Raw genomic sequence first — 13,024 nt, 5'->3', positions numbered from 1 at the left:
ATTCTGCACACATACCAGATGGCCAAAAGTTAAACTACAAGGTCTTGGAAAGAAAATATTCAATTCTTCACTTTTAGAAAATCTGTTTCACTGTCTTAACTATGTGCTTTGTTAAAAGTAAAGCTAAGGGAAACATTGTAGAGCTGTAGAGATGGTTCTTTAGCCACAAACCACATACTTTAATAACTGACTTTCTAGAGAAGAAAATATAATCAGAAACAGTTTGTTCACCCAAACCCTAAAGAATAAAGTGGCTTCATGAATCTCTATTACCCAGATTCACAACTGTGGGAAGCACAGAGACCACACAGAATGACTACTGGATGAATCAGACATAATTCCCACCTTTTATTCTCAGTTACAACTTTTTTTCTTTAAGACATTGATCACCTATGTCATCATTTAACTAAATGTAATTGTAGACAAATTTTGCACCGGATTCCTCCTCAATTTATTTCAAGATGCTTAGATAATTGCAAAATATCAATGCTCTCTTGTTATCAAAGACATAAATGAATAGATAGCTACATAGACATCCAACCAAAATGTTAAAAGCCAGCACTAGAATTTTACTGAAAGTAAAACTATATTTCTTCTGAACACATGACACTGGAAAAATTCTCACACTGCTCATCAATGTATGCATTATTTATGAAATAAGTCAACAGTTCAGTCTGCTTGATTCACGAGGTTTTTCTAAGGCTACATCAAGGCTTTCTTTGGCAGAACCCTTCTGATGAAGAAAGCACTGCTTACTGAATTCTAGATGGGCACCTGTAAACTCTGAAAGTAACTAACAAAAGCAGCACATATGGCAATATCACACCCATGCATACCTCCAGTAAAAGGAGCGAAAGATAATGTCATTTAAGACTGAAAAGTATGACCGACCCACTGTCCACAAGACAGAGTGCATGTGTGCTCAAATGAGGCAGACCTCCATTTTACATCAAGAGCATTCTTACTTTTTCTGGGTTGTATACATTTTAAACTTAAGTATGGCTTTAGGTAGACTGGATGGAAGTGGGAATATTAGAGAAAAATCACTTATCGAATATATTAAAATTATTACACTTAAGTAGCAGACACAACTATACACATTGTTGGTGACATTTTTTTGTCACTCCAGAACACCTACACCAACTGTGACAATGCTGCTTCTCTTCTCTCTTCCCTGGCATTTGATTTTATTTAGTATATAAAAATAACAGAAAGCCACCTTACCTTTTTCTTCGTCTATTCGAAAAACTCCTATACCCGATCCATCTCTGATGGAATATCTGATCTCCCCATCTCGTCCTGCATCTTCATCATAAGCAGATACTGTCATTACTGAGGAGCCAACAGGAGCATCTTCCTTTATAAAGCCTTTGTCTGCAAATATGGAGAACCGTGGGGGGTGCAAGTTTTCATTCACATCAACTATCTCAACCTCAACGTAACACGTAGAGGACAGTGAAATGGGTTTTCCTTTGTCCTTGGCCCGCACGGTCAAGTTATAAAGTTGTTTCTTTTCATAATCCAGTCTTTGTACAATGCGTATTGCTCCACTTACTTTGTCAACGTCAAAGGTGCCGTCCCCACTGTCCAAAAGACTGTACCTTACTTGACTTGACTGGCCTAAATCAGGGTCATAGGCTTCTAGCCAGGTAATAATAGTTCCCTCAGGAAGATCTTCTCGAATTTTCACATGGTAATTTGAAGGAATAAATTTGGGAGGATTGTCATTAACATCTTCTACAGACACTTTCAAAATAACTGTTGAAAATAATTGAGGTTCTTCAGTAGATTGGTCCCTAGCCTCAATTTTCAACAAATAAATGTGCTGTTCCTCCCGATCCAGGACCCCTACAACTTTCACAACTCCTGTCACAGAGTTAATAGTAAACTTGTCTGTATCTGTAAGAAGAGAATATTTCACTTCTCCATTAGGCCCCAAATCTTTATCAGTAGCTCCAATTTGAATTATTTCACTGTTGGGCTCTTTGTTTTCACTTATTTCAACAAAATAGCTGTCTTGGAGGAACTCTGGTGGGTTGTCATTAGCATCCAAAATTTTTATATCTAAAAGGGTCCAGGCAGACTTCTGTGGTATTCCAAGATCATAGACAGTAATATTGAGGGTATATTTATCTTTTAGTTCTCGGTCAAGGGGAGATAGAATTTTCAGCACTCCTCTTTCCATATCAACAATGAAACTACTGTCTTCATTACCTGCAGAAATAACATACACTAGCTTCCCATTGAAGCCAGTATCAAGATCAGTAGCATTCATGGATATTATGCTGGAGCCCACAGGTTGGTCTTCTTTTATCTCAATGCTACTGGGGAGAGTACTTCTAAACTGAGGTGCATGCAGATTCACAGAGTGAGTATCAAAGAAAACATCCTCAACTTCTCCACGACTGTGCAACTTATTTGCTTGTAAGAGCTTTTCTGCAAGCATTTTGGCAACACCAGTTTCTTCGCATTGCAAGTTGACTGGTTTGCGACTACTAGCTACAGTTATGTTGATATACAATGGTTTTGCAAAGTTCTCTCCATCTGTAGCTGTAATTTTCAAACTGTAAAAAGACATTTTAGCACCCAGGCCATCCATTAGTGACTGTTTGAGAGAAAGTACTCCAGAATTTGGGTTTAGGCTAAATAAATCCAGTTCATTTCCAGATTCAATTTGGTATCTCACCAACTGGAGTTCATCAGCATCAATAGCAGATACAGTTGTTATTTGTTCTCCCACACCAAGATCCCTGGGGATTACTCCCTCACAATTTATTTTCTCAAACAGAGGTATATTGTCATTCAAGTTATTTAAAATAATAGTAACAGGAACTTCAACTTCTCGACGATATGGCACACCCCAATCAGAGGCTCGAATCCTTAAATTGTAAACCCTTGGCATCAATTCATAATCCAAGTCTTCTGAGGTACTAATAATCCCACTGAAATGGTTAATGACAAATGGCAAGGGATTTAGGTTTGCAATGCTATAGGTCACATAACCATTTTCCCCTTCATCAGGGTCTTTTGCAGTTACTCTCATGACACTTGTACCTATTGGCACATTTTCATCGAAGGAGGCTTTATAGGATGTCTGAGTAAATTCGGGAGGATTGCTATTCATGCCTAGTACCTTAATTAATACTTTTGCAGAGGCTCTTCTGTCACTTGTCACAACTTCAAGTTCAAAATGTGATGCGTATTGTGCTTTTATGGGTTCTAACGTGGTAATGAGACCAGTGTGAGTGTTTAAATTAAATTTTACTTTTCCTGGTGTGTTTTTAAATACATATTTTAAATGTGGGTAACTAGGCACAGCTTTCACCATTATCACAGGTGTGTTTGGAGGAGCAAATTCACTTATTTCAGCTCTATATATCTCTTTTTCAAATCTGACAGGACCAGACTTAAATTGTGGTGATGTCACATGAACAACTTTCACAGAAGAAAACTGTGGGGGATTCCCCTTATCTTTAGCCTGAAGGGTAAGGTTGTATCCAAAAGGGTGACTCTCCCAGTCAACGGGACCCAGGGCTTTTATTCTGTATTCTTTGCCGCCTGGAACAGACCTCACTGTTTTGAACTGCTGAAGCGCATCTCCTGCAACAATATTTAATGATGCTATTTCCCCATTTGAACCCTGGTCATTGTCCTCCACGGTTACAATTGCATACGTTGGATCTGTGTCTGATTCTGATGGAGTCAATGGAACAGCTGTAATAACAGGGGCATGTTCATTTGCTTGCTCTACATGAACAGTTAGTTTTGCCATACTGCTTATGCCACTGCTGCCATATAGCTTCAGCCCACGGTCCACTGCAAGAATTTCCATCTCATAAAGCTTAGTGTCCGAGTAGTCAAGTCTACCAGTTAGAACTACCACTCCACTAGTTGGATGTATAGCAAACACATCTGTTCTTTCTTTAAAGCTATAGTAGAACTCTCCATTTGTTCCTATATCTGCATCTGTTGCACTGACTCTTGCGATGCTGGTCCTTATTGCTGTGTTTTCAGGCAAAGAAACACTGTAAGATGTTGGAGAAAACAGAGGCCTCAAGTCATTTGTATCCAGTACCTGTATCCTGACCTTCGTGCGCGTTTCTGCATTTGTATTTTTTTCAACTGCTTTAACAGTCAGCATATAATGGTCTTTCACCTCTCTGTTAAGGATAGCTGTGTTTCCTCCCTTGGTCCGTATTCTCAAAAAGCAAAAGTTTCCAAGAACATACTCTTCAGCTTTGAACAAGTTCTCACTGTCACCAGAAATAATTTTGTATCTTAAGTCCCACAATGGATCTGTAAGGTAAATGCCCATTTTCACTGGATGCCCGACATAAGTCTTGGCTGCAGAATTCTCATACACAGTGGCATTATACTGTACTTGTGTAAATTGCATTGGTGGAGCATGATGTGGCCTTTGATTTCCTTCACAGTTTCCAAAATGCTGCACCAGCAGCATCAGCAGCAACAGCATAGTCAAGTATCTTCCCATGGCAGCAATTATAAAGAAACCCTGAAACAAGAAAGAGATGCAGTAAGACTTATGATTGTTCAAACGTTTATCAAATAAACATTGATGCTTAGTTCAGAATTCATACTTGAAAGAAAACTGTAAGTTACACATTTAGATTATATCCTTTTCTTCCAGAAAGTGTCAAAATTATTTGCAGTACAGATAAATTAAAAACTCCAAAAAAAAGCCAAGAATCCATTACATCAAAAGTCTAGGAAATACTAAAACAACACAAGAGGAACACAGAGTTCAGTTCAAATGAACATTCCCATGAAGCAACATGCTAGAAGAAATAGGTCAATGCTGTCTGCTATGAGCAAACAAACTAGGTCTGAACTAATCTGGAGTAGCGAACATTCACTCCAGTTCTCTAATTCATACATGACAATGATGTCTAGCAGAAAATTCTCCTCCCTCATTTCATTTATATTGCAAAATGGCTGATGTCCAATTATGTGGAAGTAAACTGCACCTGTTCCAAGAATTATAAATATTATAAACAGAGAATAATTCTGTATTGTATTCCCTCCAGCTCTGATTACCCTTCTAAGAGTAGTCCTTATTATAAAAAAAATACAAGTACCAAGCACCACTAAGGTGTAAAGCTCATAAAGAATACTTACTCCTTATTAATTATTAATACTAACTCCAACACACTCCTGAAATGACAGAGAAAGAGTTTGGAGCAGCAAGACAGTCATAGAAACACACTTCACTGGATTTGCCATTTGAAGTCAGTATAACATTTTTGCTACCTAAATCTAGGCAAGACTGCAGTAGGAAGAAAGGCAGAAACCTCATGAACAAGACATCTGAGACCACCTTCTTGATCTGGATTTACAGCAACCGTTTTGACTTCAAGTCTCACAGTATAACAAATCAAAGCTTCAGAAGGCTCCCTCAACAAGCCCAAGCTTTCAACAAGATCTTGGGGGCAAAACTTTGTTCCAACAAGTAGAAGGCAATCTAGCATTGTCTTGATTACTTTGATTAAGCAGTACACATTCATTTCTTTCTCCTTTGCCTATTTATCCTCAAATTTTCTCCTTGCCTCTCCTTCTGAGTTCTCTTCCCTGGCCAATCTGCTATACAAATCAAACTAATTATTCACTGTGTCATTCTTTTACTATTCCTGACTTTTTCTCCCCACATTTTAGCCCTAGTTTGCCCTTACGCTATTCTTTGGATGTCAATCGCTCCTAAGTGCTTATTTTCATGCTAGTTCTGCTCATCACTGCTAAAATAAAATGTGATAACATGTTGTCTCCTTCCTCCATTCGCATTTTCTCACACAGTAATTTCTCTCTTCCCTACCTCCTACCTGCTCAGGTAGATACATGAAAGATCACACTGGCTGACATTCCATGGACTGACTCTCCCCACTAGCAAACATCAGAGCAAATTAATCTACTTGTGTCAACAATTCACTTCAAAACCTCAGAAGGAATTCAGTCACAGATATTACTAAGTCAATGATTTTGACAGGAACTTAAGACTCAGATTCACACAAACTATAGGAAGTATTGCAGAGGAATAATGAAAAGGAATATTCTTTTGGAAAGAGATAAAAAAAGTATGTCTGTCTTCCAAACCTAGCACTTAAGTTGCACAATTAAAACTATAAACATAGCAAACAAAAAGTGAATAAGCAAATAATAAAAAGCATTAAAGCTCTTTCAAGTAAGTAACTAGCTGGAACAAGGTCTTAACATTGAATGAAAAAAGGTTGGGAGGGCAAAGAAGTGAGGTTGGAACAGTCACCATTTCAATGGCTTAGCAATATTATTCCTCCCCTATCTACTTTCTTTCCCAGGCTATGATATGTCCTGGGAATACAGACACACTTGGGTCTCCAGGGCTTTATGTCCCAGCATACTGCCAAGTTAACAAATACTTGCTTAAAACCAAAGAAACAAACAAACAAAACTAACTCTTACACGCAACCAAATATTTGCAATAAATAACTGATATCACTAACTCCAAAACTCCGAAAATTTTAAGATGCCACCAGACTGGCCTAAAAGGCAATATTAAGAAGATTGCTTAAAACATCATTTTTAAGATAACAACAAACCCAGCTTTTCCTCCATCTTGCTGGAATTTTGGAAGCTATCTATTACCAATGACTTATTACTCAATGCTCAAATTTTATGTTGAACTGATCAGATACTTCCCTCTTTTCTCCCTCAGTTACACTACAATTTTTAATTATTATTATTTTTAATTTATACTTAAGTCCAAAACTCAGCTTTACTTCTGATGCTGTAGAACGTGCTAACTCACTGCCTATGCTTAATGTTTGGCAACTGGCTATTTGAATTGGTGGATTTATAATGTAAAACACCGTATCTGTTTGTATCTTTTATAATTTGCTTCTCACATCTCAGGCACATTTGATGGGACAGGTACCACACTAAGATACATTAAACTGCATTAGGATATCCAAACTTCTCATTAATATCCAAAACTTAATAATGTGTAGCTTTTACTATTACTGCAAGTATTTTTCTGTGCCATAATACTTTGAGCACTTTTTGCTGCTCTTCTGTAACAACTTCAAGTCTGCTCAGAGCCAGCAACAGGCAGCCCAATACAAACAATAAAACCACCACCAGTAAGAGAATCCACTCCTGAGCAGTAACCCCTATGACTTGCTGAGTCACAATCAAGAACGTAAAAGTATCTCTCAACTGAACAGTTAACCATGTCAGATAAAAACAAGTTAGGAATTTCTTTTACATTACACCATTTTCATCTTGTCATAATTTACATAGCTACTAAAAACTAAAAAACGTTGACTGGGATTATCCAGAAATCAACACAGTATATTCTTGGAAAATATCTGAAGTATTAAGCAATTCCAGTTATAAAGACCATTAACAACTAAGAGAAAGTATGAAAGCATTAAGATAAAGTGATAATGTGTTAGATATAAACTCAGATGGCTCATTACAGTGTGCCAAAATTTCAGAAACATTTTAGCCAAAGGCTACACTTTGAACTCCTAAATTTTTATTATCTTTGGAATATGACCAGTTAGGATTTTCTGTATCCCTGTTCAATACATAAGGCAATCATTTGCTTAACAGAACATCATAGCCCTGGATGCCTAAGAAGTGCACACCATATTATTCTGAAAAGCTACTTTCAAACAAACTTTGATTTCCTATCTGAAAAGTATCATTAAGACAATTTTTATTTATATGTATATCCAGGTCATTTTTATTTATATGCAAATTTGGCACTGGGATATGTAACACAGTTTTACTACTTAGTTACAACATTACCAAAACTATTAACACATCAAAACATGAACATAATATTAAAAAAATATATTAACGCAAGATATATACTTAAGATCTAAGTATAATTTTGGAGCTAGCAGAGCTCAGATTGCTAACATACAAATTAAGATGACTGGATAAGATAGCAGTCACACAAAAGACTGTTTCTCCGAGCAGGAAGTTTACACTATGTAGATTTCAAAGTTTATAGTTCGAGATTTGAAAGTTTTAAGCATGAAATACAGAATTTAGTAAACAGCAATTTCAACGCCAAGCAAGCAAAAAAGAAAAAAAAAAAAAAAGATCAAACCAAACTGATCTTGCTTATCATAGATACATTGAACCAAGCTTACCATATATCTATGGGGAACACACACTGAGATATTTACTCCTCCACCAACAGAAGTCACAGGTAGAAAAAGGAACTAAATCATGCCATATACCCAAGTTAGCTTGGGTATATGGCCTGATTTAATTCCTTTTCGTTAGTCTTAGTCTCATTGCTATTCTTTTTCTACATGCAAGCTCTACCAGTTAAGTCCAGAATAACCTACCTACCAAGTAAAACATTAACTATTTACCTTAAAGGTCAGTTTTGATCAGCACACTTAACTCATGCTGTCTGACAGAAATGCACTGTGAAACTAAACAGTCATGACAGGATTTCTAGTGTAGCAGTCTATGAGAAATCGTGTGACTTTGCAAGCTGTACTAATTGTGGTTACACCTACCCCTTCAATTGCTTAAAAGCAATTATTTATGTAGTCTGATGGAAAAAAAAGAAATACTGGGTTGAGCTGTTTCAACACGATTAACTTTACAATCAAACAAATTAACAGTGTCTTTTACTTTTCAGATGGAAAGTGTCTGTTTTGATGTTGAGAAAATTAACACATGATTGAGAGTGTATGGTAGTGTTACTTTAGTAAAGCTGGTAAGTTATTCAAAAAATGTACATTGTCGCAGAGATTAACATAACAGTTTCAACTTGTGACTAAAGTCCAGTTAGTTTCATGTTTGTATTCCCCACATCATAAATTAATCTCATGAGATACTTTGATTTATACTTTCAAGGTATTAGCTGTTAAAAGGAAAATGCAGCAGCTATATTCCAACAGCAGGCAAAGATTCTGAAGCCAGAATGAAACAAAGATTCACATGGAGAATTCTGACTGTTTATCTGTAGGCAGTTACTTATTAGTGCGTCTAATATGAACTCATCAGCTATGCAAGGAAGAGCAGACCTCCAATCTCTGTGCATAAAGAGTTTGATTGAAATTTACCACGGCACCCTAAAATTTGTGATAACAAAAACAGTTCTACTATTCTAAAAATATACTTCTGATTTTGAATTCAGTTTTAAACTTTAAAAAAAAACAAAAACAAAAAAACCCAAAATCAAACATGAAATCTTAGAGAGTTTAAAGCCATTTTACACTTGTTTACTTGAACTGATAGCAGAGTTAACTTAGCCATACAAAGTTCTCTAGCATGCTTCATTTAAAAAAACAGACTATCCTTCTCCTGGAGTGACTACTAAAGCTTGCCTTTCAGTCTCCTAAAAAAGATTTTAGGATTTCACAGTGAATGAAATAAAAACTTTTAAAATAATTTACAGCATGCAAGAAGGTATTTACTCACTAAACAGCTGAATTATTTCCACACGGTTAGAAAAGCAAATGGGAAATCCACATCTATTATACAACGTTCTTTCCTTTTACAGAGAGACAGCAGGTAACAGAATACAAGTAGTATTTCCGATGCCACTCCCTAAAAACTACTTGTATGCAAGTATTTAAACCGCAGGAAAACCTGCTGCTAGAAGGCAGCATTCCTTTAACTTATTAATGTCTTTCCGGAAAAAAAAAAAAAGTTTACAACAGAGGGATACGATCAGCGGTAAAACACGGCGTCACTTACTGACAAGCCAGATTAAAAAGTGCATCTTTCAAACATAACTTTGTTCTGCTTCAACTACCCCAAAGAAGAATAAAAGAAGCAGAAGAAGCCGACTGATTAATCCAGCCGGGCTCTTCCGGGGAGCCGCGGCCAAACGTCGGGTCCCGGAGGGCACTGCCCTTTACCTTTCGGAACAATCCGGCGAGGAACGCAACGAGGGAGGCAGTGTGGAAGTGCGAACAAAGGAAGAAATTCATCCTAAGGTACTTCTCACCCGCCGCGAACCGCCCCTGCCGGCTCGCCCGGGAATGAAGTTTGCAATGGCCCATCAGACGCACTCAGACACCTTGCCTCAGGGAAAAGCAGCACCGCCAGCTCTTTTCCTCTGCCCAACTTAGGCGGAACCTGCCCGCTAGAGTCCAGCCGGCTCTCCGGGGAGCGCGGCCCGGCTGCAGCCCGCCCGGCCGCCGCCAGCCTCGGGGGGAACGGGGCGCCAGGGCCCGCGACGCGCGGGGGCCACCCCGGCGCGGGGGGCGGCGGGGCAGGGGGCCGGCGCCGCTCGCAGCCCGCCCCGCCGGGGCCCGCAGCACGAGGCGGCCGCTCGCCCAGCGCCTCCGGGTGGCCTCGTCCCCGTCCCGGCCTCGCCTCGGAGACTCAACTTCCCAAGGGGTCCGCGCCGCCCGTCCTCCCCCGCCGCCAAAAGTTCTGCCAACTTTGGGCTGGCCCAGCGCTCACCTCTCTGCGGCTCGCTGCCTGCGGGGCGAGGGCGCGGGCCGGGGCCAGCCCCGCACGGTGCCCGCCGCGCCGCTCCCCCTTTCTTCCCCGGCCACCAGCGCGCCTCGCCGGTGCCTCTCCGCCCCCTGCGGGCCGCGGCGCCCCCCGCCGCCGGATTCCTCCGCGGCGCTGGACGGCCGCCCCTCCGGAACTCGTTTCTGCGGCGTTCGGCTGGAGCGGCGGCAGCCCCGGCACCCCTGCCCGGCCCCGCCGTGGAAGGACGAACGGCGGAACAGAGCAGCGGGGGAAGGGTGAATCACAACCACAAGCTGTTCCTCCCGGTGGCCCGAGGCTGGGGGGAGCTCTCACCTCCGCCGCGCTCGCCCCGCTCCTGCACGACGGGAGCGGCAGGGAATCGGGTGCCGGTCCAGGGACGCAGGCGACTTCGCGTATGGCGAAGTTCTCCCCTAGAAAGGCTACTCAGAAACTTCTGAAAGCTACTGCCGGGGCTGCCTTACGGGGGTGGCAAGGGAGACCGTCAGAGCCCGCGGGAACACGCGGTCCTCTGCCGTCCAAGGCAGCGAGTAGCCGGGACAAGTCCCGCGGTGCCCGCCCGCACCGGTGGTACCCCGGAGCGCCCAGCGGCAACCGCAGCGCCTCGGCCACCGCTCCCCTTCCCACAGGCGGCCGGGCTGCCGCCCCCGGACCGCGCCGGCGGGCTTGGGCTCACGCCTTCCCGGCTGGACTGGGCTGGGCTGGGCTGGGCTGGGCGAGCCGCCGCTCAACGGCCAGGCAGAGGAGGGAGGTCTCAGCAGAAGCCAAAAGCGACCGGCGTCTCCCGCGGTTCCCCGGCACCGCTGCAAGGAACGGCGCCCTGCTCCGGCGTCGGGAAAAGCAGCGGCAGTGAAAGCAAGTGCGGAGCCGGGTACAGAGCCGGGGGAGCGCAGCGGCGACCACCCTGCGGCCCGCGGAGAGGGTATGGGCTACCTCTCCGTACCCTCAAACGGAAAAGCGCCCCGCCGGCTTCATGCTGAAGGGGTATCTGGCAGTCTGTAAGCCCTCCGTTAAAGATTAATACTCCGAAACAGTCCTCGAAGGATTCCCCGCTCATTAATAAGTGATCACATTTAATAACGATTAAACGTTTGCCTGGGGAATCCTGTCCCGGCGGACTCACGATCAAGCCGGGTTGCAGGCAGGAGCCGCCAGCGGGGGCGCATTTACTACGCATTAGCCCCGCCACATCTTTTATTAGCCACATAAATAAATACAGCCAGCGGCGGAGGGAGCCCCTCTTCAACCACAGTCTCACGCGCCGAGGGCTGCAGGTCAAAAGGAACCAAGCCCGTCTGAAAGCGCTGGCTCTCAGGGTCACCAACCCGCAGGCGGACGGCTCCGCCCCGCAGCGCCCGCGCCCCCTCGGCGGGGCCGGCCCTGCAGCCCCCGGCCCGGGCACCGGCTGCCCCGCGGTAGCGGCGGCGCCGCAGTTCCGCGGCGGGCGGGCAGGGGGCGCCGCGCCACAGCGCACGGGCGGCGGGCGCTGCTCCCGGCCCCGGCTCTTCCGAAGGGAGCGCAACCCAGCCGCTAGCCCCGCGGCGACCAGCCCGGCTCCGGGTGCAGGGCTTCTGGTCGGGAAACTTGAGCCTCGCTCTCTCCGTGAAGGGTGCGGTAAAGATTGGGGTACCTTCAGCTCCCGGTACACATAGGTTTGCATAGAGCCGTTGTGCGGGTATATATACATGTATTGATATATACATAAACATACACACTCTACACATTTAAAAAACACGGGTTAAATCGAAGACCCTACTGTTTTCAGGAACGCAACAAATTAGAACACTGTAACTCTCGAGGGAATCATCCCTCTCAGCACCCTGCTGATAATAAACTCATTAAACAAAGAACTCACCAGACCAGCTGGACTCGGCACTCTTCTCATAAAGTCCGCTCCAGCTCAGTTCATCTCCGCACGCTTCCTCCCCCCGCTTTCTTTTTTGTCCTCTGGAGAAAGCGCGAGCAATGCTCCGGTGCCCACACGCCTCTAGAGCGTGAACCCCGCGGTGGCCCTGGCGCTCAGCGCGGCCCCGGCGCGCAGCCAGCGCGGCGCCCGGCCCCACCGCCACAGCGCGGCATGTCGGCTCCGACCCATCCGCTGCTTGAAACTTGAGCCAGGGGGGAAAGAAAAATAGACGGGGAGTGGGAGAAGAAGTAGAAAAAAAAAAGAAAAAAGAAGAAAAAAAGAAGAAGAAGAAGAAAGGCGAGAAGGAGAGAGAGATCCAACTTTCTTAAGACATGTCCAGGCAAAGAACGGGCAGAGTTGAAGAGTTACAGCAGCGGAGAGAGTGAGAGTGGGGACGCTGCGCCGGATCGCCGACTCCTTCCCTCCCTCTCTCCTTCCTCCGCCTCCCTCCCTCCCTTCTTCCCTCCCTCTCCCTCCGTCTTCTTTCGCACTCTGTCCGTCCCCCTCGGACCCTGCTCACGGCAGCACCACCCCCTCCCTGCCCTCGCCGCTGCAGTCGAGCGCGGCGGCGGGAGGGAGCAGCGCGCAGCCTTGCGCTCCGGCACGGCACCGGGGCCTCGGCAAACCTCCTTCCGTCCCCCGCTCCTTCTCTCC

The 13,024-nt window shown here is 44.0% G+C and overlaps 1 protein-coding gene across 5 annotated transcripts in view; it reads right to left on the bottom strand.

Moving 5' to 3' along the window:
* FAT1 (FAT atypical cadherin 1) overlaps positions 1 to 12,767 on the bottom strand; it is a 104,492-nt gene extending 91,725 nt beyond the window's left edge. For 2 of the 5 annotated variants that reach the window (XM_014873507.2, XM_014873510.2), the window contains exons 1-2: positions 9,882 to 9,950; positions 1,225 to 4,513 (exon numbers count right to left, since the gene is read on the bottom strand). In XM_014873507.2, the coding sequence (XP_014728993.2) occupies positions 1,225 to 4,492 (3,268 nt within the window). In that variant the 5' untranslated portion in view covers positions 4,493 to 4,513; positions 9,882 to 9,950. Of the gene's footprint in view, positions 1 to 1,224; positions 4,514 to 9,881; positions 9,951 to 10,431; positions 10,552 to 12,319 lie in introns of those variants that run through there. The other 3 variants (XM_088163473.1, XM_088163474.1, XM_014873504.2) reach the window with 3 other exon arrangements.
* Positions 12,768 to 13,024: the final 257 nt, after the last annotated feature.

This window comes from Sturnus vulgaris, chromosome 4, assembly GCF_052056855.1.
Source record: "Sturnus vulgaris isolate bStuVul1 chromosome 4, bStuVul1.hap1, whole genome shotgun sequence".
Taxonomy (NCBI): Eukaryota; Metazoa; Chordata; class Aves; order Passeriformes; family Sturnidae; genus Sturnus; species Sturnus vulgaris.
Note: the sequence above shows the minus strand (reverse complement) of the source record. Positions and strands in the feature narration are given on the sequence as shown.